The sequence below is a fragment of the Pangasianodon hypophthalmus genome, chromosome 28 (genome assembly GCF_027358585.1).
Source record: "Pangasianodon hypophthalmus isolate fPanHyp1 chromosome 28, fPanHyp1.pri, whole genome shotgun sequence".
NCBI lineage: Eukaryota > Metazoa > Chordata > Actinopteri > Siluriformes > Pangasiidae > Pangasianodon > Pangasianodon hypophthalmus.
In genome coordinates, this window is record NC_069737.1 from 14,374,159 (window position 1) to 14,401,211 (window position 27,053).

General features: G+C 38.8%; 3 protein-coding genes across 3 annotated transcripts; all 3 read left to right on the forward strand.

The window, feature by feature from the left end:
* Positions 1-668: 668 nt before the first annotated feature.
* zgc:195282 (uncharacterized protein LOC100192223 homolog) lies at positions 669-7,362 on the forward strand. Its single transcript, XM_026947622.3, has 4 exons — positions 669-792; positions 3,180-3,274; positions 3,949-4,003; positions 4,985-7,362. Exons 1-4 carry the CDS (start codon positions 750-752, stop codon positions 5,029-5,031), a joined length of 240 nt encoding a protein of 79 aa, XP_026803423.1. The 5' UTR covers positions 669-749; the 3' UTR covers positions 5,032-7,362.
* Positions 7,363-12,291: 4,929 nt separating this feature from the next.
* Positions 12,292-13,413, forward strand: LOC113547319 (thymosin beta-b). The gene is made up of 3 exons (XM_026947590.3): positions 12,292-12,405; positions 12,484-12,603; positions 13,208-13,413. The coding sequence occupies exons 2-3, from the start codon at positions 12,501-12,503 to the stop codon at positions 13,237-13,239; spliced, it is 135 nt and encodes a 44-aa protein (XP_026803391.1). The 5' UTR covers positions 12,292-12,405; positions 12,484-12,500; the 3' UTR covers positions 13,240-13,413.
* A 1,275-nt stretch (positions 13,414-14,688) lies between these two features.
* On the forward strand, positions 14,689-25,780 carry melk (maternal embryonic leucine zipper kinase). The gene is made up of 18 exons (XM_034301393.2): positions 14,689-14,887; positions 15,633-15,711; positions 15,834-15,919; positions 16,007-16,123; positions 16,315-16,458; positions 16,568-16,636; positions 17,042-17,134; positions 17,255-17,353; positions 17,769-17,837; positions 18,035-18,133; positions 18,905-18,991; positions 19,316-19,444; positions 20,333-20,521; positions 20,668-20,938; positions 22,122-22,197; positions 23,352-23,511; positions 24,685-24,788; positions 25,111-25,780. The coding sequence occupies exons 2-18, from the start codon at positions 15,648-15,650 to the stop codon at positions 25,286-25,288; spliced, it is 2,034 nt and encodes a 677-aa protein (XP_034157284.2). The 5' UTR covers positions 14,689-14,887; positions 15,633-15,647; the 3' UTR covers positions 25,289-25,780.
* Positions 25,781-27,053: the final 1,273 nt, after the last annotated feature.

The window sequence follows — 27,053 nt, forward strand, 5'->3', positions numbered from 1 at the left end:
AGAGGAAGAGCGAGGAGGGATGTGCGGACAAGAGAAAGGGTGGAAAGAAAGGAAGGAAAAAAGGGATTGATGAAATATGACCTGATGTCATCTCAATTCCTTTCTCTCCATCATTCATTCATCCTCTTCTCTTTCTCTCTGTCGCTTTCAATTGACAAGTATCTATAACTCTGTTGTTACAGTGTAATGAGTGTCACTCGGTTACAGGAAAATAATCAACAATGGAGTGGCGTGTAAAATTTTAAACATAAAGCTTTACCTCTGACTGTTACAAAGCACTGACACTGGAGACTCCTTCCCTAAATATTAAACCTCCTTACAGAAAACTTCACCATTTCAACAAAGTAAGTCGTTTCTATAGAAACAATAACGTATTAGAACAAGCACATTAATATAACTAAAAAAACATTAATCAACAGTTTGTGACAAATGAGAAACGGGAATTCAACAGTGCCATGGTATAAGTGTCTAGAAATCTCTGGGTGACTTCACACCTTTCTCAACATCGTCTTTGATTTCTAACCGCAGGTATTACGTGTGCTAAATGAAACCCCATGTTCAGTTCATCATCACATCCTCACACCTAATCACGCCCCACGTTTGCATCGCTCAATACTGTTTTTGTTTAAATGTTGTTTTTTTTTTTGCTTCCTGTCAGCCAGTATCTCTTACCACATCCTTTCGTGCGTTTCAGAGTGTTAGCACATTTCCTGGGTCTCGTGTCGAGCCTGTCAGACTCCGTTGCAGCCATGGTGAGCTACTGCCCTATCTGCGGGAAGCCCGTCTACTTCGGTGAGTCCGTTTAGCTTCGTACTGTTTTTTGACCACTTTGCTTACTTCCTGTTTAAAAAAAAAAGCTAGGTTTTTCTTTTCCTCTTTTTTTTGGGTGGGAGGGGGATCTATTTGTCTGCTTCGTAATCATTTCTGCTCTATAGTCACTTTCTGAGGGTTTTTTTTTTAATCTTTGGGAATAGACCTTGCATGAGTTTATCGAGGTTAAAAGTCGCAAAAGAGGAGCACGAACCAACATACTCGCATAATACTGAGCTCCCATAATAACAGAAAGTCTCTGTATATACATTCATCTTGGTTCACTCCCTGGCAAAAACAAAAAAAGCCATATGCAGCTCAAAATAGCCAAAACCATAACCTTAGTAACAGCTTGAGCCCAATCCAAGGCTTTAGAGGGGTGCTTGGCCTTACGCTTGCTCTTGTTTAGCCTCGATTTTCAGCATGTGATGGATCTGCTGTGCCAAAGCCCTTCTTTCTTTGAAGTCTTACTTCAAATATAAACTCATTTGGGTGGCCAAATGTAACTGACAGTTTAGAAATGACTTCATGGTGAAGTTCTAAAACTTTCCACATTGCAATTCTAACTGACTTTCAAAGACTGGACAAAAACCTTTTTATAAATGTTGGCTTATTATTGCATGTAGGCTATATATGCGTGTGTATGTGTGTGTGTGTGCGTGAGAGAGAAAGAGGGAGAGAGAACGAGAGAGACAGTACCTAACCGTTCTCAAACTAACTCTCCATGAGTCAGCCGGTACAGGAAGTGAGCTGGAGGTTCGGGTTTGTGGCAGGAAGTGGATTTGGCTTGAAACAGCATAAGACAGGCAGAAAGAATGAGAAAGAGAGAGAGAGATAGACAGAGAGAGATTGTTTAACCTGGCAGCTGCAAGGCTAAAAGCCATGGCTGCTTAAAGAAAGGCCGCTCTCCAAAGCCAAGCTCTGCTAGAAAGTTCTGGAAACCCGCAACCGACTCGGAGCCAGGGATGACTGGGACAACGGTTTCTGGCCCAATCCTGTAATCTGTGTTATAGAGTGAAGACAGCAGGCAGCACAGGACATGTTGATTCTGCGTGAGAACGGAAAGCGGGCCAAGACGAAGGCCAAATGTGGATGTGAAACTGATCCAAGATGGAGGGAAATTGGGAATGTTGGACAGATCCAAAATTGAGAGCTCACACGCTTAAAAAAACAAGCACTATTTAGTTTGTCTATATGGGGGGGAACCCTCCAGCTGAGGCTTTCCCTTTCACATTAACCATTAACCATCCGAAGATCCTCTGTTGTACAGTCCTACCTAGAACCTTTACGGGGTTCCCCAAACCTTAAAGGTTCTGTGTATAACCCTACAACAGAGAGTTTCCACTTGAGAAAAGATCTCAAGTAGACACCTAGAACCATTATCCATCTTGAAACCCTTTGTTGTACAGTCATACAGTACAAAGGACCTTGAAAGGAATCCACGTATTAAAAATAAAAACGAAGAAACCTTAAAGTTTCTATGCAGAACTCAAAAAAATAAAGGGTTTCCTTTAAAAAAAAGATCTTAAGTACAGACCTAGAACCATTAACCATCCAAAATCTCTCTGATGTAGAGTGCTATATAGAACATTTAAGTTTTCTTCAGTTTTCTCTATGAGGAAACCCTTAAAGGTTCTACGTAGGACCCTACAACAGAAAAAAAAGATTTCAAGTAGACACCTAGATCCATTAACCCTCCAAAACCTTTTATATATATATATATATATATATATATATATATATATATATATATATATATATATATATATATATATATAAAAAAAAGTATGTAGATGGTGTAGCAGGTAGCACTGATGACTCTTGGGTCTGGGGTTCAATCCCAAGCTCAGGTTAATGTCTCATGGGTTTCCTCCAGGTTCTGCGGTTTCCTCCCACCTCCCAAGTAGGTTGACTTGGCTATTGTAAAGTGCCTCTAGGTTTGACTAAGTGAGTGAATGTGGAATGGATGAGTGTCCAGACCTTCAGATCCACCACAACCCTGACCAGGTTAACTAAAGATAAATGAATGTAGGTGTTCACCATTTCCCCAGATCTGACGCTCAGCCTTGTGTTAATGCACAAGAAAAATGGCAGAAATTCAAAGAACAACCAAACATCCCAGGTTCTAGGGTCTGCCCTTGCTTATCATTTGGTTGAAATGTTTATTTCCACCAACATGGTACTGGTTACCAATCCTGGAGCAGCTGTTGATTCAGGGAACCTGCAAACCCTTTTAAGAACCAGGTGCATTTCCACCGGTGTTAGAGCTGTACCTTTATATACTCAGATGTCAGAGTCAGAATTAATTGCTACAGCAGTAGCCACACGTAAGGGACTTGACCTGACCTCTTGATCTGTGACTTCTTCAGGTGAGAAAAAGAGGTCGCTAGGCCGGGATTATCACCCACTGTGTCTGAAGTGCCACAAGTGCAAAAGGCAGCTAACGCCTGGCCAACATGCAGAGGTACCCACCCACCCACACACACACACACACACACACACACACACACAATCTCTTCCTTATTTCTAATTATCTTTATTATTAAAGGAATGAAAATCAAATTGACCCAAATTTTCCCTTATTCCCAAATCTCGCCACATAGCCATGGCATGTTGCGCTGATGTGGTTTAGGACACTGGCACCTATGAACACGAACAAAACCTTACCATGAACACGGTAACATTATGGAGGTGGCCATTTTGGAAAACTGAAGTGTTTCTTAGTGCTGGTTTCTGTCACTCTGCCCCCAAATAGGCCCACCTTCCAAAGTTTGTAGGTGGACTTATATTAAAAAAACTGGAAGAAAACTGGATGAATAATATATCTATTATTTTATTCCATTTTGAAATGAGAATACAGAGCTAAATGGCATTGTTTGAAGCACTAATATAATTATTTGGTTATGTATTTATGAAAAAAAAACAGAGCTTCGTAGCTGAAGTGCAAAACTAAAGAAGCAAATGTGCGAAGTTAATCAGTGACTGATCGAATTTGAATTAATTTGATTTTTCACCCAAATGTGTGCTTATCATTCACTTCAATCTAATATGGTTTATGCATGCTTGTGTCTAACATATGGCTGCATTACAGGCTTTTTCTCACAGAAGTGTGTGTGTGTGTGTGTGTGTGTTTTCCAGCATGATGAGAAGCCCTACTGCACTAACTGCTACTTGAGAGATTTTGGGCCTAGAGGTGAATCTCTCTCTCTCTCTCTCTCTCTCTCTCTCACACACACACACACACACACACAGCAGACAGTGTGGCACATTGCATAATACTAGAAATGGCACACTACCACTTTTATCTTTTCTGCTACGGATCCTGACACTGAAACTGTGTATCATCAGAGTATCAGCACCCAGCCAATATTTTTTTTTCTTTAAAACCTACTAGCTTTAAAATGATTAAAATACATACAGGAAAAATGCATAGCTAATTCACATACACACAATTTCCAAAAAATAAAATAATAAAAGAATAAATAATGTAATAAATATAATAAAAATCAACCCTAACAAAAAAATAAAAAAAAAAAAATCCAAATTCCAATCTTTTCCACTTGTTACAGGATTGGATCAAATTCATTCTTTTTTTTCTCCGATATCCGAGCCACCACTATTTGCTGGTATTGGCCTGATACCAATCCTGGGTTTCAGCGTGGTGCCTTCTATACATAATACTGTAGGAAAAAAAAACCTTGGTCAAGTACCTGTGTCTGTTTTCAGTTACATAAAAGAACTCACAAAAAGTAGGAGGAGTTATGCAATGGGGACTTGTGATAGGTACAATTAGTCAAATTTAGGTTAAGTATGGGGCACTGTCATCTAAATACCTAATTGGGGTAAACAAGGAAGTTGTAAGTTGTTTTGGATTTAAAAAAAAAAAGTCTTGCATAATACTACAGATGGCGCAATGCAGTTTTTTTAAATGTTAGTGAACCAAACAACGCTGGGAGTGCCAATACTTTAGCCTTCGTGGAAACAGGGAGACTGTCAAGTGTATATAGTAAATAAGTTTATGTTTTATACATTTATTATGAATTTGTTATCGTGCCATGCCATACTGCCTGATGGAAAAGTCTCTTCTAACCTCCACTCCCATATTTTTTTAGCTCAATCCACCCATCTTTTCTTTCTCTTTCCTCTCTCACTCACTCTTTCTCTCCCTCTGCAGGTACCAGAGCACCGATGCCTCGTACCCGTAGCACTGCTACCTCCTAAGAGCACTCTCAACTCCAGCCATGTTCCCAAATGCTACAGTCATGTATATATCTGCTAGACCACCAACTCCAACTTGTAGATCTCCATCTCCATCTAGTAGTTCTCCAAATCCAACTGGTAGATCTCCAACTCCAACTGGTAGATCTCCATCTTCAACCGTTACATTCCCATCCTCATCTGCTACCTCTTCAAATGATAGTGATCATGCTCCACCTGCAAGATATCCATCTCCCTTGGCAACATCTAAATGGTCTCCATCTTAAACTGTTAGATCTCCATCTCCAACTGCTGGATCTTCATCTTCAACTATTAGCTCTCCATCAATATTTGCTAGATCTCCATATCCAGCTGCTCTATTCTGCTTCATCTGCTAGAGCTCCATCTCCAACTCTTCGATCCGAATCTCCAACTGCTAGACCTAGACCTGAGTTGCAAGATTTCCATCTCCAACTGCTGCATCTTGATCTTCAACTAGTTAGATCTCTATTTCCATCTGCTAGACCTCAAACTGCTAGATCTCCATTTCTCCAACTGCTCTCCATTTCTCCAACTGGATCTTCATCTTCTGTTGTTAGGTCCCCTAGATCTCCGAGATCTCCATGTCTAATGGCTTGACCGACTTCAAATGTTAGATCTTTAACAGATAGATCCTCATTGCCAACTTTTAGAATCCCATCTCCAAGAGTCTCCAAATGTTAGAATTCCATTGACAACTGCCAAATCTAATCTAATTTAATGATTAAATTTCTATCTTCAACCGATAGTGCCACATCTACTAGACCTACCTCTCGAACAACACCAACTACTGGATCCCCAAATAAATCTTCTAGATCTCCACATTTGAGTGCTAGTTCTCCATCCTTTCCTGCAACATAGCCAGAGCTCCATCTGCTAAAGGTACAGCTTCATCTCTATTGGAACTACTAGCTCTCCAATTTCTTCTCTCCCTGTCATTTTGTTTTGCCTCGCTTTCTCCAAACACCAACTCTGGTAGAAAGAAGGTCGGGCCTCTGATGACCACTAGGCAACTAGCCTTCTTCTACCCCAAAACCCCAGACTCATTCCTCCCTCCTGCCTCCTCCCCTCATCCCTCCCACCCCACCCCAATTTTGTATAGCCTCGCTCCTGCAATATTGGACGGTGTTCAAATGTGGCCACAAGAGAATACATGCAACATTAAACAAAACTGCTTTAAGGGCGTCCGTGCAGCAAATCCACTTTTTGGCTCCAGACGCTCCGTCAGATGGTTTTAGTTTGGCCTATGGAACTTCAGCGCACAATTCATTAATCGATTATTTCAAAACATGCCGTGACCTTTCTGGAGGTCTATTTAAGCAAATTTTTATTACAAAATATTTAAGCAAATTTTTATTACAAACAAAAAAAAAACAAAAAACAATGGGACAATGATCAATATGTATATTTTAAATATAGGTCTAAAGCTGACATCCCAAACAGACAGGTTTTTTTCTATTCTTAATTTTAATTTAAATGTATTTTTCTTCAAGAAACTGGAAAGTTATTATGATTGCAAAAAAGATTTCACCATTCTGTGTGTGTGTGTTGTTTTATTTTGTTTTGCCACATCAACCATAATTATTTCGTGAATTGTTTAGTGAATTCATATCTAGAGTTTAAGATCTCAAACGTGGTATTTTTAAGGGGAACCAATATTATAAAATGTAAGCTGTATGATAACTAACATGCTAAGAATGTAGTCTATATCCAGCTAGCAAGACTAATCATGAGCTAGTTTTGAGTTAAGCTAATGCTAGTTTTTATGCTAATTCATAATTCATAGCTACAAGTTGTATGTGTGTGTTCTAGCTTGCTATAATGCTAGCTTGCGAATTGGTCTGTTTACTAAAATGCTAGTTTATCGCTTAGCCAGTTTGCTCTCATGCTAGTTAAGCTTTTAGTTAGTTAGTTAGCTAGTTTAGTTAGCTTTTTTTTAAACTATATAACTAGTCCCTGTATTAGCTGGGAAAACATGTATTATTTGGGTATTTCAATGTTCATCCACTGGTAAAAATGGTGGTTATTTGGTGTATGTTTTTTTAAACACTAGCTAGTGTTATCATAATTGTGTCATAAAAATTTTAGCAATTTAACTATAAGTAAGGATTTTAAAAAATTTCCAGGAGTGCTGTTACAGAAAATTAATCAACGAGAGGGTGGTGTGATACAGCTTGATACGAAGTTCATATTCCCACCCTGAAGTTTTCTATATATTATTTTCCTATAACTGAGAGTTATAATGTGTTTTATTGCTCTGAATCCACAGCAATTTGCCAATGCTAAAAATTTTATTTATTAAAGAATGAAAAAGAATGCCTTACTTTTTGTCTGTTTATAGTTACATTCAATGTTGGGGAACATCCGCCTAAAATCTAACTCAATGTGAATTAATTTCCAACTTCAACGTGGTGTAATGTTAAGTTGTAGATTAGCTTGTTAACATGTTTAGCGCTTCATTCGGCTCGTGCTGCTGTGGTCTGAAGTGGTATGAAGTGGTATGAAGCCCCGGCGGTTGTAATATAATCATTTCTATCAGGGAGTGAATTATTACACAATCTAATATTTGATCTCTCAAGACGGATCGTCCTGGGATTTACCGTTAAACATATTCTGAGGGTTAATTTGATGGGTTTAGCCACAAAGCAAATGTTGATAGATACAGTTAACGAGGTCGTGGTGTAATAAAAGGTACTCTATATTCATATACACGCACAGATGTCAAATAGAATTTGGCAATCTGGAGCTCACAACCTCTTACACACTCGTCAGCTGTAGAGGGAAAGTGTGTGTGTGTGTGTGTGTGTGTGTGAGAGAGAGAGAGAGAGAGAGAGAGAAAGAGAGAGAGAGACAGAGAGAAAAAATGAGAGAGAGGGAGGGCAAGAGAGAGAGAGAGAGAGAGTACTTTGGCAGGAGAGAATCTTCACGGTGCCAATCTGGTCTGCTGGAATGTGTGTGTGTGTGTGTGTTTTCATGTGAGCTGGCAGCTTAACACTAGCTCTGGCACATTTCCTGCTGGAGACCTGCTGCTGGTCTCTCACACACACACACACACACACACACACACTAGAACAGAAGAACGTGCCTATGTTCTTTGAGTATGTGGAGGATGTGTAGATGTGCATGGTAAAACACACATACACACACACACACACACACACACACACACACACACACACTTATACACATCTTATTCCAAAGTCAACCTTGCGTTGACTTTTATTCAAGCATGTAGGGATTATTTCAGCGAAGCCTTCATGCAGTGTGTGTGTGTGTGTGTGTGTGTGTGTGTGTGTGTGTGTGTGTGTGTAGGGTTCCTCACTGCAGTGCGTCTCCAAACCCACCCCCACCTTGACAGGTCACATGGTGTGTGTGTGTGTATGTGTGTGATGCCAGCTGTCTCATTTGCATACGCTTTTAGCTGCACTACAGATCTCTCATTACAGAGAGAGAGAGATGGTAGAGAGACAGTACGGATGTGTCCATCACTGAGCAAAAGGCTAATTTGGCATCCAAAGAGAAGTCTCTGGCTGGCACACACACACACACACACACACAGAATATTATCTGTTACAGTGATTCAGTGTTACAGTGATAAATACAATTGTATAGGATGTATAAGAGACATCTTAGTGTTTAGTAGCAGTGATAATAATAATAATAATTATAATAATTATAATAATAATAATAATAATAATAATGGGATCCCATCCAGTGTGTATTCCTTCTTCGCTCCCAGTGCAACCCTGAACAGGATAAAGATAAGCAAAAAAATCTTTAGTAATAATAATAATAATAAAATAGATAAATAAATGAAATAATAATAAATAAATAATAATCTTTATTTATATTCATTATATTATAGATTTTGAATCCATTGTAAGTATAAAATAAAAATCCCAAAAATAATGAACAAGCCTCTAGATTTCTAAAAATAAATAAATAAATAAATAAAATTAATTAATTAATTAATTAAAAAAAAAAAAAAAACTAAACGAATTATTTAGTTTTTTTTTATAAAGTTTTTTTTTATTTGTTGTGTTAAAAGCCATTTTCATTGTTGACCCATATATACTCTCATACACACAGAGATTAAATACACTTTAGTACTCCTGACATCATATAATCTCTTCTGCTGGAGTGAAAGAGTGTGTGTGTGTGTGAGAGAGAGAGAGCGAGAGAGATCTTAGTCTTTGAGCTGTAAAGATGTCTCTTAGGTGTCAGACGTGTGCCATATGACATATGCGTATATACATACATTTGTATTTCAATCAGCATAAGGACGCCGTGGTAATGCAAATGAACAGTTTAAATATGCAGCGTATGCAGAAGCGCTTGGGTCATAATTGCATTTCACACTCATCCTGAATGCAGCATACAGGATGTCTGACTCTTAACATATGTCTTTAGCTAAATTAGTGATTGTAGTAAGAATTCCTGAATTATCCTGGCCTGAGATCGGCTCTGCGCTGCAATCAGTTTGTAACGCGCCCTCGCCGACTTCCCCTGACTACTAAGTGCTTATCAATTACAGCACGAGGACGGGAGTATCTAGAGGGACGCAAATCGATTCCATGTAATTCAAGTGATTTCCTCAGTGACTTGTATGGTCTATTTCCTTTGTACCACATACACAGCCACACTGTCTTGCTAATTAGTTACCTTGCTAATTAGTTTATTGTTGGTTTGCTATCTAGCTAGTAAAATATAGTTCCCAATTGCCATTAAAAATTAAATTCAAACCAGAATATTTTTTGACTGGTAGGAAATCATTATCAGACCATAAACAGAGTTTCGACATCTGATCAGTCACTGACTGCTTTTTTCTCACAGAGTCTCTAAAGGTAATGTCTTCAAAGCTAATGGCTAATGTTATGAGAAAATAAAATACATCCACATGGAATGACTTGCATATCAATATTTATAATTAACATACGATCTTCAAATGTGCAAAAGATTTATTTTGTAATGAAATTCTGAGTTGAATTTTTGTGAATTTTTTTTAAACATCCTTAAAAAGGTCTGTTTTTCTACATTTCCTACATCACCCACTAAAGCACTGCTGCATCACTCTAGCTAAAGACAGCAATGCAGCAGCACTTTAGTCCTTTATCCTCCTCTTTGATACACTCAAACAGTTCAGCTTCCAAAGCTTCATGCCAGTACAGCCATTAACGCCATCGCGCTTGTCATCTCCTAGATCGCTGTGTAGCTGAGCCAAGTCTCAACTGCGTTGTATAACTGCATTGCATTCTGGGACTTTGAGTCCAGCTCCAGCACCAATGTCTTTCTGACATTATACGTCATATATATTTGTTAGCTTAATCACACGCGTTTCTGTCATGGTACTTCACGCAGGATTGTAGGCTAGCTAGTGGATTTTTTTAAAAATCATAAAATCGCTAACGTAAGTAATCACTTGAGAGCTGCGATAACAACGATAACGATAACAAGCTACTTATATTTGTCGACGAAGTTGGCTAAGAGTTCATCCGCCATTTTTTTCGAGCTGAGCGGCTTCAGAAAATATGACGTCATTTCCTGTAAGGGAACATACTGAGCATCGACCTGGTTTTTGCAGTGCATTGTGGGATTTTTTAAAAGGGATTTTACGATTGAGACAGGCCTTAAAATGGCCGACTCCCTGATCAGTGCCCTGAATGCTGAACTAGGGAGCTGATTGAGACGCACCTAATGTCTCCCTGTGACGTCAGAGCAGCACACAACCACGAACTTCCTACAGGAATAAGGAAATTACCGCACCTTCCAACAAATCAGCACCTGACTTGCTAAACACATCAGAAATAGTTTAATATAAGCATATTTAATGTGTTTCAGAGTGGAGGTTTCCTTTAAATCAGTGTTATGTTGCTTTTATCTGGTTTTCTGTGGTAAATAAACACAGAGCAAACAGGGTGCTGGGTTTTATTTGCTATGCAACAGCGCCCTCTTCTGGACGAATACATGAATTTACAGTGCAGTTCTTCATTTCTGTCACCAAAATATCAGCTTAAATATCACTTAAAAGACAACACACACACGCCTTCAAACACAGCCTTATTATATACACATTACGAAGTAGATATTTAAAAAGAAAAAAAATTTACATGTCTGAAATTTGCTTCTTTACTTTTTACACTAGATGCTAATGTGGCTAACAAGCAATGGAAGCTCAGAGCCTCAGAATATACTGCTCGACTCAGCAACATTTGTACATAAACACACAAACCACTTCCTAATTTTTTAAATTTTGTTTAATTTTTAACATACAAATGAAAATTTTAACTTTAGTCTCATGCTGGTGTGGAGTAACACCAAACTATGTGCCTGAGGCAGAAAGTCACATGACTTCAAAATGGCGGCTGTTTTTTTTTGTTTTTTTTTTTCTCCACCACAATCTTTTAACTTTAAAATGTTAAAACCACACAAACAAATCTCCAACATGAAGTCTGAACAAGGCTAAACTGGTAGCTATACAATTGTTGGTTTACAGAACTGACTTATGTGACTAAAACCAAACAAAATGCTAATATTTGGGAAACTTCCACTGTTAGCTTTTGCCAATTTTCCTTCCAGTTTAAAACTAAAGAAGCTTAAGACCCCAAACATCTCTGCTGAAAAAAAAAAAACAATAGAAACCATCACAGAATTTCTAATGGTTTCCACTACAAATACCACTACAAACCATCAACTAACCATTAAAATCATTACCATTACTATTACTGGTCCTTAATGGTATCCATTAGACGTAACATGCCACCAATAGAAGGCAACAAATTACCAGTAGAGACCCACAGGGACCATTACAGCTTCCATTAACTCCCATTATAACCATTAAAACCATTACAAATTCTATAAGGGTTTCTATTGGGTTTTTTTTCAGCATGGATGTATCATGACTATGTTTGGCATGTGTGTAAACATAATTTTCAGCTGAAATCAGTTTTATTTACTGCCTTTAATGTTATTTGAAAGCACATCATTTTGCCCAACTGAAATTTGAATCTTAGTTTAAAGTTTGGTGCAACTTGATTAATAGGTCAACTTTGATTTGATACAGATCAAACCTTAGCTTTTGTCCAGGTAGAATAACTAATTTAATTCTTGTATATTTGTTCATACAACACCTACAGGACTTTTGGTTCTGCAGCAAGGGGTACTAATGTAATGCCCCAGATCAATCAATTGCATTAATTAGTCAGTTAGCATCTCCCTAATTAGCACAGCTCTTTCTGATTGGACGATGAGATTTTCAGGCTCTGTCTCAGCTCAGATAAAGAACAACAGCTCACTAATTTTGTTTGTTGTCTCAGTGTTTGGTGTGTTGGTTACTGGCTTTGTTATATCAAGTTTATTCTGGTATGTAAGTGGTTTGTGGCCTTTCCAAATTTGAACTCCTTTGATTGTAAAGTAATTCATGTTCTTTGGCCTATACAGAAAGTTCAGCTTCCTGCATGATGGCTGACAAACCTGACATCAGTGAGATCTCCCACTTTGATAAATCTAAACTGAAGAAGACTGAGACTCAGGAGAAGAATACCCTCCCTACCAAAGAGGGTAAGGGTGTCTGGTACTCTAGTTTGTCTTGGTGTGTAGGTTTGTAAATGTAGACATCATGTAGAGCTCAAAACTATCATTAAAGCACTGGGTCCCATCCTTGATCCTACACATTTTAGTGTTTTCTATGCGCCTAACACACTTGTAGCAGGTTGGAAACTTGTATTCATATGTCTGCAACCAAGAACTCTATGCATTTTTGTTTGAAAATTAACAACTGCAATGTAGGTTTCAGGATTCTTCACTCATGGTAGCTTTGGGTAGTTTGTTCTGTTTTCTCTCCTGTAATGCCCTTGAATGTGGCTTGATGGTGGATGTCTGTCTAGTCTTTGTCTAAAACTGATTATGGTGCCACTTGGTTCCCCTTTTGGTCTGCTCTGTCCCTTTTTAAAATGAATTGATGTCATGTACACATGATGTGGACACACTGGGGGAAAATGTTCTGTGAGTAACTTGGCCTGGGTATTGTCTTATTACAATTTTGGCTAGCTAGTTTTTTCAAATACTAACTATTTTCTTGCTAGACAAGCTAGTTTGGCTTCACACTAACAGTTACTGACATTATCTTTTAATGCTGAATTGCTCTTTCCTCTCTTCCTTGCAGTAATTGAACAGGAGAAGCAGTGTGATTCATAACAACCTGCTCCTGTTCATCACCAGGAGTTCAAGTTCCAAGGTTTTCCAGTCCTTCCATGAGCAAAATGGTTTCTCAACCAGCAGAGCTACCTGGACAAGTTTTGAAGTTGCTCCCTGAGAATAAATGGGGGTGATGCCATGTTATTGAACTTGGAATAAAGTTATGGACATGCAGTCTGTGTTCTTGTGCCCCTTATTGTTATGGTATTGTCTTTGGTCTTTTTTTTTTTTAAAAGAACTTCTCATGTTGGTGTCTTTCCACATGTTGCTCTCTCTATCTCTCTACTGCTTGACATGCATACTGTTAAATAGGAGTGTCTTGGATATTGGCCCTGATGCTGTGCTCATGTATTTGTACACTCTGATGCAAGATTAAGACTTTGCAACAGATGTTAGCATCATGTGTTCTGCTCTTGAACAGCAGCCATGATCTGACTGTGTGATTCAGCTTTATCAAATGATTAGTGATCACAGGCAAAGCAGGCTACAAACTGTGCTCTGTGAAAAGATCAAGAAAAGGAGCTATACTATCTACAGTACAAATAACCTAAACCAACATGTTTATGGGATGTAAACAGTCTCTTTAATCAAGAGTGCAAGGATGACCAACTGCCATGCTGAGTATGCAGAGCAGTATCAGTGAGTGTGGTTATTAAAATGAACATGATGTTTTATGGAAATAACTGAGGTGGTGAGATGTTTTATACCACAGTGGATTTTTCTTACTAAAAAAGACTCCTCATAGTTTTGTATACATCTTGGTGTAAAAAGAAAAACCCACAATGTTACAAGTTGGAGTGTAAGATAGCAAAACAAAGACCTTACTCTGTTGCATAGCATTGACACCGGAGACTCCTTCCATAGATGTTAAACATCTTTAAAGTTTCTCTCAATCAGCAATTATATATTTTTTGCTTTTCCTGATCAGAGAAACCAAATCAGCTTTAGAGGAACTAATTGGAAAGTCGGTGTCAGTGTGTGATTCTGTCCATATCTTCATAATAGAATAGATCATGGCAAATGTGGAAAAGTTTTCAATTACAAAATGACATTGTTTTTTGATCTCATTGCTTAAACTTGGCAAACTATTTTAAAAAAATAATAATTCTAGTCTGATACTAGTTTAGGAATACTGCATACTTTTTTCTACCCTCTTTCAAAAATACTAGTTTTATTTATTGTAAAATTTAAATAAATCAAGACATTAAGTCTACTCAGTAATAACATGCATAGCTTCATGTGTGGGTCTTAATTTTCTTCATAATTTCACTTTTAATCAAGCTAATTAACAGGCGCCATGACTATGGATTTACTCAACTAGTGAACTTTATTACTTATAATTACATACTATTTTTATACACAATCTATAAACATTATTCGTGCGTCGCGTCTTTAATGTTTTAAATTTTGTTTTAATGACATTATTTGTTGTTTTCAGCGAGACTTTTGTTCTAAGCGGAAACAGGAAGTGACGCAGGACACGGAGTGGTAAATTCAAAAATCTCTTTGGCGTTTGGGTTGGACGGATAATGTTTGTATAGTTCATTTCAGGTTATTATTATAATTATTATTATTATTTTTTAAAGTTTCCGCGTGTACTTTGTCCATAAAATTTCGTGGTGAAGGATTTAAATTCAGGATACGAACGGTGAGTAAAAAAAGAAGTTGTTTAGCTGAATAATTAGCTTTACAGCTGCCATGACAGTTCACTTTGTCATTTATTTAATGTTAAATAAGATGTCTGTATCAGAAACGTCATTATTTCTTTTCACTTGAAGAAGTGCTCGTTATTATGCACGAAATTCAGCATAGACTGCTGGAAGAGCTGGAAAACTTACAGCATTTAGCAAAACTGCGAGTCGAATCGATACCACAGAGTCGATTCACCGATTCCCAGGCGCTGTGAATGGCGAGTCGACTCTGAATCTTTGGAGTCGATTCCACAAACTGAAATAGATTTGTAGCAAGTTTGAACACAGACGATTTAAAATTAGAAATCAGAGTTGAACTGAAATGTTAACGAGGTTCATTTAGACTAAAAGTTCAACGCGAACCTGAAAGAAATAGTGCTTAGAATCGTATTAACCGATTCCCAGTACTCGGAATCGAGTATTGAATCGACTCCTAAATTTCTGTAATAGAATATCCATATCATTTAACTAGATAAAAATCTGAAAGACTAATGTATCTAGGTTCCTTCAGATAATGAATCAACCAGACAGTTTTCTTCTTTGGCCTGCAAGTAATAATATATATACAAATATCAGTGTGTACTAGAATCATGCACGTTATTTATTAATTATTTGAATATAAGGAGAAAATAGAATATGATTACTTGAGACCATTCAGATGCCGTGTAAGGATCTCTTAGATTTTCACTGGTGTTGTTGCAGGTAAAACGTGAGAGCATGCCTGTAGACGATGCCTCCGAGCTCCTCAAATACTACGAGGTTTACGAAACCATTGGATCAGGTAAGTTTTCTCCCTCTTGTTGTCCTTATGTGTGTGTGTGAGAGAGAGAAAGAGAGAGAAAGCGAAAGAGAGGGAAATGTCTTTGGACACCATGGATAAGTCAGATTTCAATCCCTCTGCAGGTGGTTTCGCGAAGGTCAAACTCGGCAGACACATTCTGACAGGCGAGAAAGTGGCCATCAAAATCATGGAAAAGAAAGTTCTTGGAGTGAGTTCTTCCCAAATGAAATGTAATGAGGAAGTAAATACATCATGGTTTGAATGCTGTGTATGTAAAAGTGACAACTCGTTGCAGGATGACCTGCCTCGCGTGAAGACGGAGATCGAAGCGATGAAGAACCTCAGTCATCAGCACGTGTGTCGCCTTTACCACGTCATTGAGACGCCCAGCAAGATATACATGGTGCTTGAGGTGTGTGTGTGTGTGTGTGTGTTTCGTTTGTTGGAAAAAAACCTATATATCATATATACAGTCGTTTGGTGTAGAAATATCTCCATGTATTGTACCACTTTAAGGCCATCTGCTCCTTTATTGAATGTTCCTCATATGCTCTGTGGCTGTGAAGTATATTTTATATGGATCTCTCTTTCCTTCTTCCTCAGTATTGTCCCGGAGGAGAGCTGTTTGATTACATCGTAGCGAAAGACCGTCTGTCGGAGGAGGAGACTCGCGTGTTCTTCCGTCAGATCGTATCGGCGCTGGCCTACGTCCACAGTCAGGGATACGCCCATCGTGACCTCAAGCCTGTACATACGCCAGTCCATCCATGTTAAAACTGTGTTCAGTTAAAGTTATACTTTTATTCATCTATTATGTGTTTGATGTGATGTGATGTTTTTTTTCTTTTTTTCTCAGGAAAACCTGCTGATTGATGAGGATCACAATCTGAAGCTGATCGACTTTGGGCTCTGCGCCAAACCAAAGGTTTCTCTTTAGATGTTTCTAAAGAGTGTGCTTTTAATGATGCAGTCATGGATTTGGCTCAAGTGGTAGTTTTGTTCAGTGGTGGTGTAGATTTCTGGCTGTAATCTATGAGCACAGTGAAATACGCACATTACACAATGTTCTGCCTTTCAGCTAAGATATGAAGATTGAAGTTATGAGGATAATGTAGCTAAAAAGAAAAGCATTCATATCTCATGGCTACCAATTTAGCTTTATAGATGTCTAAATAATCACACGGTCACTCATGATTATATGCATTTTCAGGACAGCTTGTAGTGTATTTGTTTAAATGTTTCCTTTCTCTCCTTTGTTGAATGCTGTAGAGTGAAATCGTATCATGCATGATTGACCTCTTGTTTGTCTAATGATGATATGTTTCTGTAGGGCGGTCTCGGTTATGAACTAATGACGTGCTGTGGAAGCCCCGCCTACGCAGCCCCAGAACTCATCCAGGGCAAATCATATATTGGTTCAGAGGTGTGTGTGTGTGTGTGTGTGTGTGTGTGTGTGTGTGTGTGTGTGTGTGTGTGTGTGTGTTACTGATAGTCACTTGTGTTGTAGAAGTTTCTTTTGTATATAATGTGACCTTTGTTCTAGGCGGATGTTTGGAGTATGGGCGTGCTGCTGTTCGCTCTGCTGTGTGGCTACCTCCCGTTTGACGATGATAACTGTATGGTGCTGTACAGAAAAATCACAGTAAGTAAAGATACACTATACACACACGTCTGATTACACCAGGCGATGCATCACTTGGTAAACAAGGGCGGGGCTTCAGTTACAAACAACCAATCTCAAAATTGGCTGTTTAACATCACAGGTGACTACTGGTTTTATTTGCACAGTATAATAGTTAAATGTTAAGCAGCTGGTGAGTGAACTGGGCTCTTAGTTGTAGCTCCTGGTGCTAGGGTAACTAACTAGTTATCTGGTTAAGGGCTAAGATATTAGACTGATGTGGCTGTTTTTTAAATAATTATTCGTATACTAAGCACTGAAGAAGTGAAATGAAAAGTTAAGATGTGATTGGCTGATCAAATTCGAACTTTGTGTGTGTGTGATGATGATGATGATGATGATGATGATGACTTTCCTTGCCTTGTGTTTTTTCCAGAAAGGCCATTATAAAAACCCTCACTGGCTGTCTCCTGGAAGCATACTGCTCCTTAATCAGATGATGCAGGTGTGTGTGTGTGTGTGTGTGTGTGTGTGTGTGTGTGTGTGTGTGTGTGTGTGTGTGCGCGCGCGCGCACATAAGTGTGAATCAGTGTCTGGTCTCTCACTTTTTTCTGACCCTCTTAAACATCCATCCTCAAACAGAGATCTTTACACATTTAAGCTGAATCCCAATTGAGTGCAGCTCCTGGGTTTGTCCTGTAGGTGGAGCCAAAGAGGCGTTTAACAGTCAGGCAGCTTCTGGCTCACCCCTGGGTGATGAAGGGATACAGCAGCCCTGTGGAGTGGCACAGCACGCGTCCGGTAACACACACACACACACACACACACACACACACATCATACAGGCTGTGTGGTACAGAGTTTAGAGTCGGGTCTGAGAGAATTGCATCTGCTATTTGGTGTCATTGTTTTTGCCTGGCACTACACTTCCCCATCATGGATCAAAAAAATATCTCACACAGCCAGTGGGAATCCCTACTGTGCTGCTTCAGCAAGCTCTAGTTGTCTCTGTGTGTGTGTGTGTGTGTGTGTGTGCACCTTCAAAATTGACTTCTACCTTCAAGCCGAATCACCAGGAGGGTTTTCCCAGTATTCAACCTTCCGAATATTATATCTGTGCTGTATGAAGCGAGTAGGCATGTTCACAAAATAAATAAATGGTTCAGTTTCAGATTCTGGCCAAAGGAAAAGTTTAATGCACTGCTATGGGAAGAGAACAACTGATCTCTGGTTACAGTTGTGTCATAACCTAGACTATGAACTGCATAAATATACACACTAATAGCTGTATAACCCTGTGTTCACACTAGCAAGTGAATTCCTCGTACCAAACCTATGGTGCATGTGATCTGACGTTTCTTCAGTTCCCATTTATAAACTTCGAAGAGACAGACTATATGACATCAGCAACCTGTCGCCTGCTAGTGTGACCGAAAAGTAGGAAAATTCGATATTGTCAATGGTTATACTGCAGCTGCTTTGCTAATGTTCACCTCCTTTTGCTGTCTCTCTCTCTCTCCCTCTCTCTCGCTCTCGCTCTGAGATTTACTTTTCTCTGTGTTTGTGTCTCAGCTGGGACATATCGATGAGGACTGCATCACAGAGATGGCTGTGACATTCAAGCGGTCCAAACAAAGCACCATCCAACTGGTATCAGAGGTACGGTTTGGATCAGCATTAAAAAAATCATATTATTACATATTATTATTATTATTATTGACCCACAGGTGGCAGTAGAGTATAACTAAACAGACTCACTATAGCAGATGCTCTTCTGATCTAGTCAGTCATACATGTGCCTGAGTATTTAAGGGTTAAACTGGGTATTTAAATTTTAAAAAATAAAGAAAATGTCTCTGTATTTCTCATTTTGATTGGCTCTCTCTCTCTATATGATCATCCTTCCTCAGCTGTGCTTGCAAAATATATATATATATATATATATTAAATAAAATAAATAATGTGGTGTGTGTGTGTGTTTAGTGGAAGTATGACCAGACCACTGCTACGTATCTGTTACTGCTGGCTAAGAAGCAGAGCGGGAGACCCGTGCGTCTCAGAGCGAACGTGACTGCACACGACCCCACAAGCTCCCCTGTACAGGAAATACAGGTACCTCACACTCTGCACATCATGCACATGTTTAAAAAAAAAAAAAAAACCTCAAAATAAATATCTACAAAGAAAAGAATTCAAGCAAGTTATAAATTTAACATGTTTGTATTCTGTAACAAGACAAGAACCCAAAACATGAGGCCAGATGAACAGAAAAATAGTTTTCCCCTGATCCTCTTGATTCAAAGGGCCGAGCTGCAACAAATAATTCACCTGAATCGTTCAGGACTATTCAGTGGAGGTTTGAGACGGTGATGAAGGCAAAGGCTGGGTCTGATAGAGAAACGGAAATGCAAAATGCAAACTCTTTTTCCTGCAATATTAATATCTTAACATACTCTATTAGTCCATATGAAATCCAACACACTAAATGATTCTCTGCATTCATTTCATTTCATGGGTGTGCAAACTTTTGCACTCGATTGTACATTTAACTGAGATAATTTATGTAAAGTTTAGTTTTTCAAGCTGGCTAAGAATTTTATAGTTTTATATGTCGAATTTTCCTCGCTCGCTTGCAATATGTACTGGTTCGTACAGGAAGTCAGAATGCACAAACATGAATTTATCCATATGATAAGTCGGTGAATTACAGTCAGTTCAGTGTGATCTTAACTGTAATGTTAATCGTTTGCTTGGGCTGAGTTCTTTTCTTGTCTCAAGGTGCAGTGAAGAAGCTAAAAGAAGCTAAACTCTTTATACTGTCCTGGTATTATAACGCTTTTACACCTGAGGTTTATGTATAATGCAGGAAAATTCTCCAGTATTATCCACTTAATTAATTACATTGTGTCTGCTCCAGATCTTACTCCATCAGCTCAGTGACTGAAATGCCACTTTTAAAACCTTGTTTCAGGGGTTTTTTTTTTCTTTTTCTTCTTCCAGTTAAAAAAGAGCCTGCATTTCAGTGATGGTGAAGATGACGATGATGATGATGATGATGATGTTGAAGATGAAGGCACACAGAGAGCCGTGCTGGGTTCCATGGTTTTTCCTGCCGAGTGCTACGACGATGACAACGCCTGGCTCCCGTTAACGCCAAGGAACAGGCAGAACACACACACTCCTCGCAAGGTTAGCACCATGCACACATGTAGAACACTGTATATGTACATAAACATAGCATTTCATTTCTCTATAGTTGCACTGCACTTATTGCTAAGAATTCTTGGCTTTTCTATTATTATTATTTTTTTTTTTTTTTCCTTCCTCCCCTGAAGCCTACCTGTCAATCATCTGAGAAGAGGCGGGGCGAAATAGGCCAGTCCCCTATCATAGACCAAGCAAAGCCACGCCCACGGAACGGTGAGAAGCGTGAACGGACCACAGAGAATAAAGAGAACTTGGCAGTGCCCAATGCAGACGGTGGCGTTTTCGCTCTGCCCGCCCCCATCACTCCAGCGTCCAATCGGAAAAGCCGGCCCAACAAAATGGCTCCAACAACACCTGTTAATAACAATGTTATACAAAAACCAGTGGAAACACAGAAAGGTGAGTGTGTTCAAGGTGGCTGGGTTTCTGAACTTCTCTCTCTCTCTCTCTCTCTCTCTCTCTCTCTCTCTCTCTCTCTCTCTCTCTCGCACACACACACTCACACACACACACACACACACACACACACACACACACATGGTACACACTGCAATTCACTGGGAAAACATCATTTTCCAAAAAGCTCTTCAGGACCAGTTAAGTTAGAATTTTATTTTATTATTATTATTATTTTTTTTTTTACATTAGCCTCATTGATGGCTTGAACCTATCGTATATTCCGGATAACAATCATCTCATATCCTCCAACTCCAAACTCTACACCAGCCAAACCTCCTCCATCCTTTAAAGCAAGTAATCTCATTTAACCAAATCTTTTTTTCCCCCCCAAAACCCTCATTGTGTTGCCTGTCATCTTGATCATCATTATCTTGAGGTTCTCTGGAGTTTTCCAGCGAAGACTGGCAGGAAAATGAAAAATCACACAACAAAAGCAATCAGGTCGTTTTATCAGGAAGAGCGCTAATATGAAATGGCTCGTTATTAATACGGTGTGAGATATATCAGCTCTCTGGAGAGCCTCGTTCTGTCTGTTTTTTTTTTTTTCTGAACGCTAACACGGCTGTAATTTGAACGTGATTAAGTGCTGCCTTATAAGCGTACGTATCTACTGTCTGATTTAATTACACTCTTTGGCTAATAGGCTTTTTTAACAGCTAATAGGCTGTTAAAAAAAAATTGGTCATTTTTAAAGTGGACGTTTAATGAAAATGATATACGAGCATAGAAATTGTAATTGTGGCCAAATTGCTGTCATATGAGAAGAATCAATCACTTCCGGATGTGCTGATATAGGAAAATAATCAACTTCGGGATGGGAACAGTAACTCTGCTTCATCTCTCTCTCCCCAACATTCACAGTGTCCACCTCGTTACTGTCACACACTCGCTCCTCTCACACTGGAACAAACAGGAACTCACTGGGGACTCTGTGTGTGTGTGTGTGTGTGTGTGTGTGTGTGTGTGTGTGTGTGTGTGTGTGTGAGCGAGAGACAAATCCCAAGGTGTGTGCTGACAGGTGTATATGTCACTTTGCCTAGTACTGATTGTTGCGTGTAGCATGTAGTGACACGTGTTTGTCCTCTGTGTGTGTGTGTGTGTGTGTGTGTGTGTGTGTGAGAAGAAGTGGTAGGCCGGAGGGCCGGTGAGCAGCAGCAGCAGGGAGTAAAGGAGATCCTCGTCTTCAGCCCGGAGAGAAGGTAAAGAGAGAGGAGAATGGATATAAGAATTAAGCTATAAGAAAAAAGAAAAGCAGAAACGAAACTTAAAAGAGAAAAAAGATAGGTAGCAGAAGAGGAAAGATGGAGGACAGAAGAAAACAAAAAACTGAAAGACAGAAATCTAGAAAAAGGAAGAAATAAAATGAAAGGTTAATAAAGATCAAATCAGGAGAAAAAGAAAGGGGACAGAAAGAAGAGAGAGAAAGTTGGAAGCAGTAAGAAATGGAGAGAGAGTGCACTCGAGAGAGAGAGAGAGAAATCTGGAGAGGAGGAGAATGTGATAAGAACTAGAAAGGGAAATGCAAAGGGGAAAGAAAAGAAAACTGGATGGCAGAAAAGGATAAAAAGAGAAATAGAATGAGAGAAAATACATATTTGAGGACAATATAAATAAAAGGAAGAGAAAGATGAGGACAGAAGAAGCAGAAAAATGTAAAGGAGGAAAGAACAAAATGTAAAGGAAGGTTAATAAAGATCAAAGGAGGACAAAATAGAGAAAACTAGAAAGAAATTTGGATGAAGGAGTAAGAAATAGGAAAAGAGAGAAAAAGCAAGAAAGGTGAAAAACTGGAAGGAAGAAGATGGACAGAGAGAAAAACTAGCAAAAGAAAGAAAGGAAATGCATTGAGAAAAGAGAAGAAAACTGGAAGGAGATAAAGCAGAAAGAGAGTGGGAACAGAACAAGACAGAAAGAAAGAAAGAAAGAACTGGAAAGGGATTAAAGCAATAAATAAAAACAGGAAGTTAGAAAGAGGGATCAGGAAGGATGGAGAAGAAAAGGATGTAGAAAGGAAAGACTTGGAGGAAGAGTAAAAAGTAGTAGTGGAAAGAGATAACTGGATAAAGGGAGAAGTGATGCAAAAAGTGATTTACAAAAGTGGTATAAGGAGGAAGAAGAGAGAAATAAAAGGACCTGAGGTAAGAGAGAAAGAACTGGGAAGAGAAAAAAGGGTGAAGAAAGTGCAATAAATAAACAGGAAGTTGGACAGAGGGATAAGGAAAGACAGCTGGAAGGAGGAGAAAGGAGGATAGAGAAAAGGTGGTGGAGATATTGAAAGTGAGGAACAGAGAGTTTAAGCTGTTTTTAGACGATGTGAAGAAAGAGGATGCGTTATGAGTCCCTCGTTCTCCAGGTCTCGCTCGTTGGACATGGCGGGATGTCAGGTGGACAGCGGGCAGAAGCGGAAGGGAGGGAAAGTGTTCGGCAGTTTGGAGCGAGGCCTGGACAAAGTGATCACCATGCTCACTCCGAGCAAGAGGAAGGGGCCGAGGGACGGACCACGCAGGATAAAGGTGTGGAGTATTTCCTTTAGAAAGACACCCCCCTCTTCACTTTTCCCTTTTTTTCATTCCCTTTCTCTTTTGTTTTTCTGTCTTCTTTTCATGTCCTACTGTTTGCTTTTCCCTCTTGCTCTTACCTGTCTGCAGCTGACTTTCCTTTTCCCATCATCCTAGCCATTATTCCCATTTTTTCCCTTCTGTCTGCTTTCCTATTCTTCATTTCTTCCTTCGTTCTGTCTGCTTTTTTTTTCCTATTTTACTTCCATTCACTTTTCTCTTCCCTCTTTGCTTCCATTCATTTGCTTTCACCATCCTTTTCCTTTATCCTTACTTTTGTCCACTTTCCTTTTTAAAATGCTTTCTTTCTCTTTCCATTCTACAATCCCATTTTCTTCCTTCTGTCTACCTTCCCCTTTTTCCTTTCCAGCCATCCATTTGCTTTCCTTTTCCCTTCATACTGCCTGCTGTTTTCCTTCCATCGCTTTCCCAGTCCTTACTCCTCTCTGCTTTCTCTTTTCCTTCCTTTTGTCCGGTTTTGTTTTCCTATTTTCTTCCCTTCTATCTGCTTTCCTTTTTAATGGTTTTTCTCTTCCTGTCCTTCAATCCCGTTTTGTTCTTTGCTACTATCTGATTTCTCTTTCACTCCTTTCTTCCTTCAGTCCAATTTCCATTTGTCCACGTTTCTTTTCACTTTTCTTTAAAATCCTTTCTTACTTCTGTTTACTTTCACTTGTTCCTTTCTCCTTCCACTTTCCTCTTTCTCCTTTTTTTTTTTTTTTCTTCCTGAGGTCTGCTTTCCTACTGCCTCTTTTCTGTTTCTTTTGTTTTCTTTCTTTTCCTTCTGTCTGCTTTCCTTTTTGCTTGGATCCCACACTCTTCCCTTTTCCCTTTCATTCGTCTCTACCTTCTGTTCTACATTTTTTTCACCAGATTTTCCTTTATTTGCTGTGTATTTGATATTTATTTTGTTTTCTAGTTTCCATACTTCTATCCCACTTTGCATTTTCCTTCTTTCTGTCTGCTTTACCTTTCCTTTTTCCTGCCATCCAGTCCCATTTTTTTCCCTCCTGCTGAATGATGAATAAATTGATCACAATCCCTCGATCAGAAAGCTCAAAAAGCATAATGATGCGCACAGCATGAAACATGCAGCTTGTATTAAAGCGTCTGTGTGTGTGAATTTAGGCGCAGTACAACGTGACGTTGACCAGCCAGAATAACGCAGACCAGGTACTGAATCAAATCCTGAGAGTTTTACCAGAGAAGAACGTGGACTACGTGCAGAAAGGGTGAGTCGGCCATTGTTTTTGTACATTACTTTTTGTCCATTTATGGTAAAAATCATAATCTTTGGGAAGTTGCTGTGGTATAAGGCAGATAAAACACTTCAGGAAATGCTGTTATAGGAAAATAATCAACCTTAGGTGGTAATATTAAGTCTACTTCATGTAGTAATCAGCATTATTTTCCTATAACAGCACTACCCCAAGTGTTTTTATTCCTTATATGTGGAATATAAATATATCTTTGTACTTCAGTTAAAGGAAACCCTCTCTCTCTCTCTCGCTTGCTTTATCTCTCTCTCTCTCTCTCTCTCTCTCTCTCTCTCAGTTACACACTGAAGTGTCGCACGCAGTCGGACTTCGGTAAGGTGACGATGCAGTTCGAGTTGGAGGTGTGTCTCCTGCAGAAACCCGAGGTGGTGGGAATCCGGCGACAGAGACTCAAAGGAGATGCCTGGGTCTATAAACACCTGGTGGAAGACATCCTGTCCACCTCCAGTGTCTGAGCGAACATGACCTCACTTCCTGTGTCCACTGAGCGCCGTTACTGCATGTCACGTTTCGCTGACATTCGGTGTTTGACGCAACCCGAGTTTCACTTCACGTCTTATTTCCGATCACTTATTTTGCCTTTCTTTACCCGTGTCGATTGTTGACAAGAAGATTAATGAAAATGGATGAAAATGAAAATTCTGTCCAGGACAGAAATGAATTGCACACTTTATCCTGATTGGCTTTCCAGCATCATGCAGGGCCATTTTAATAATCAGCATACTTGAGTTTACGTTTTAAGTGTGAAAGCATTATTCTGCTAATCTTAGTTGTCTTGTGTTGGAACGTCTTGTCCTGTTTGTATTGTTCACGTATTTTACATTCTTCTAAAACGTGTTGTTACTTTACGTCATGTTTCTGTGTCTGTCTACAGTCCAGTTTTATACTATTAAAATAAGCAGTGTTTGTGTGTAGCAGAATAAAGCAGTTTACAAAAAAGTTGTGTGTCGTTTTAAATTGATGGGATTCTGAAAATATCCAAAATTCATACTTTCGAGATGAGGTGAGATTTATACACAATATACTCACTGTTTAAGTGGTTAAAGGTGGTGGGGACACAATGAACAGACCAGGGAAGCTAGCTAATAACTGAGGCAAACAATTTACACTGCTAGCATGTTTCTGTTTTAGATTTTTATATGCATAGTGTGAATAGTGAGTGTGAAAACAAGACAAAATTATCAGGAATGTCAACATTTTCCTCAGATATGGAGGTAAATTATTAAAAAAAAAGATTCAGTAAGTCTAAAATTCAACACACTGTCATTATACTTACCAGAATATTGACACTGAGCATGGAAGTTAGCTAAAAACTGAGGCCAACAATTTACACAGCTAGCATGTTTCTGTTTTAGTTTTTTATATGCATAATATGAAGGAATAGTGAGTGTGAAAACAAGACAAATTTTTTTTTTTAAGTTTCAAAATTTTCCTCAGATATAGTGGCAAATTACAAAGAAAAGATTCAGTAAGTATAAAAATTAGACTAATTTCACTTGGCAGAATATGGACCCTGAGCATGAAAGTTATTAACTGAGGCTAACAATTTAGATAAGTAGCATCTTGCTGTTTAGGCTTTTATACACGTAATGTGAAGGCATAGAGTGTGAAAACAAGACAAAATGATCAGGAACGTCAACATTTTCCTCAGATATGGAGGTAAATTACTAAAAAAAGATTCAGTAAGTGTAAAATTCAACATACTATAATTACACTCACCAGAATATTGACACTGAGCATGGAAGCTAGCTAATAACTGAGGCTAACAATTTAGATAGCTAGCGTGTTGCTGTTTAGTCTTTTATACACATAATATGAAGGAATAAAGTGTGAATAAGAGTGTGAAAATGATAAAATTGTCAGGACTGTCAACATTTTCCTCAGATGGTGGTAAATTACTAAGAAATGATTCAGTATGTCTAAAATTAGACTAATTACTCTCACCAGGAAGTTAGCAGTTAGCTATTAACTGAGGCTAGCAATTTAGATGTTCATTAAGACTTACACAGGTGTAAAGGAGTAGAGAGAGTAGAAACAAAACACAACTGGCAGGAATATCAACATTTTTCTCAGATGTGCTGTTAAATGATTAAGAAAATGCTCTGAAGTTACACTTAACATAAACTGTGTTTGTTATTGTTATTGTTTAATTTATGCGGCACGTGCACCATACAAGTCCCTGTAAATGAGTTACTATAGAAACCTGTGATTTAAATTACA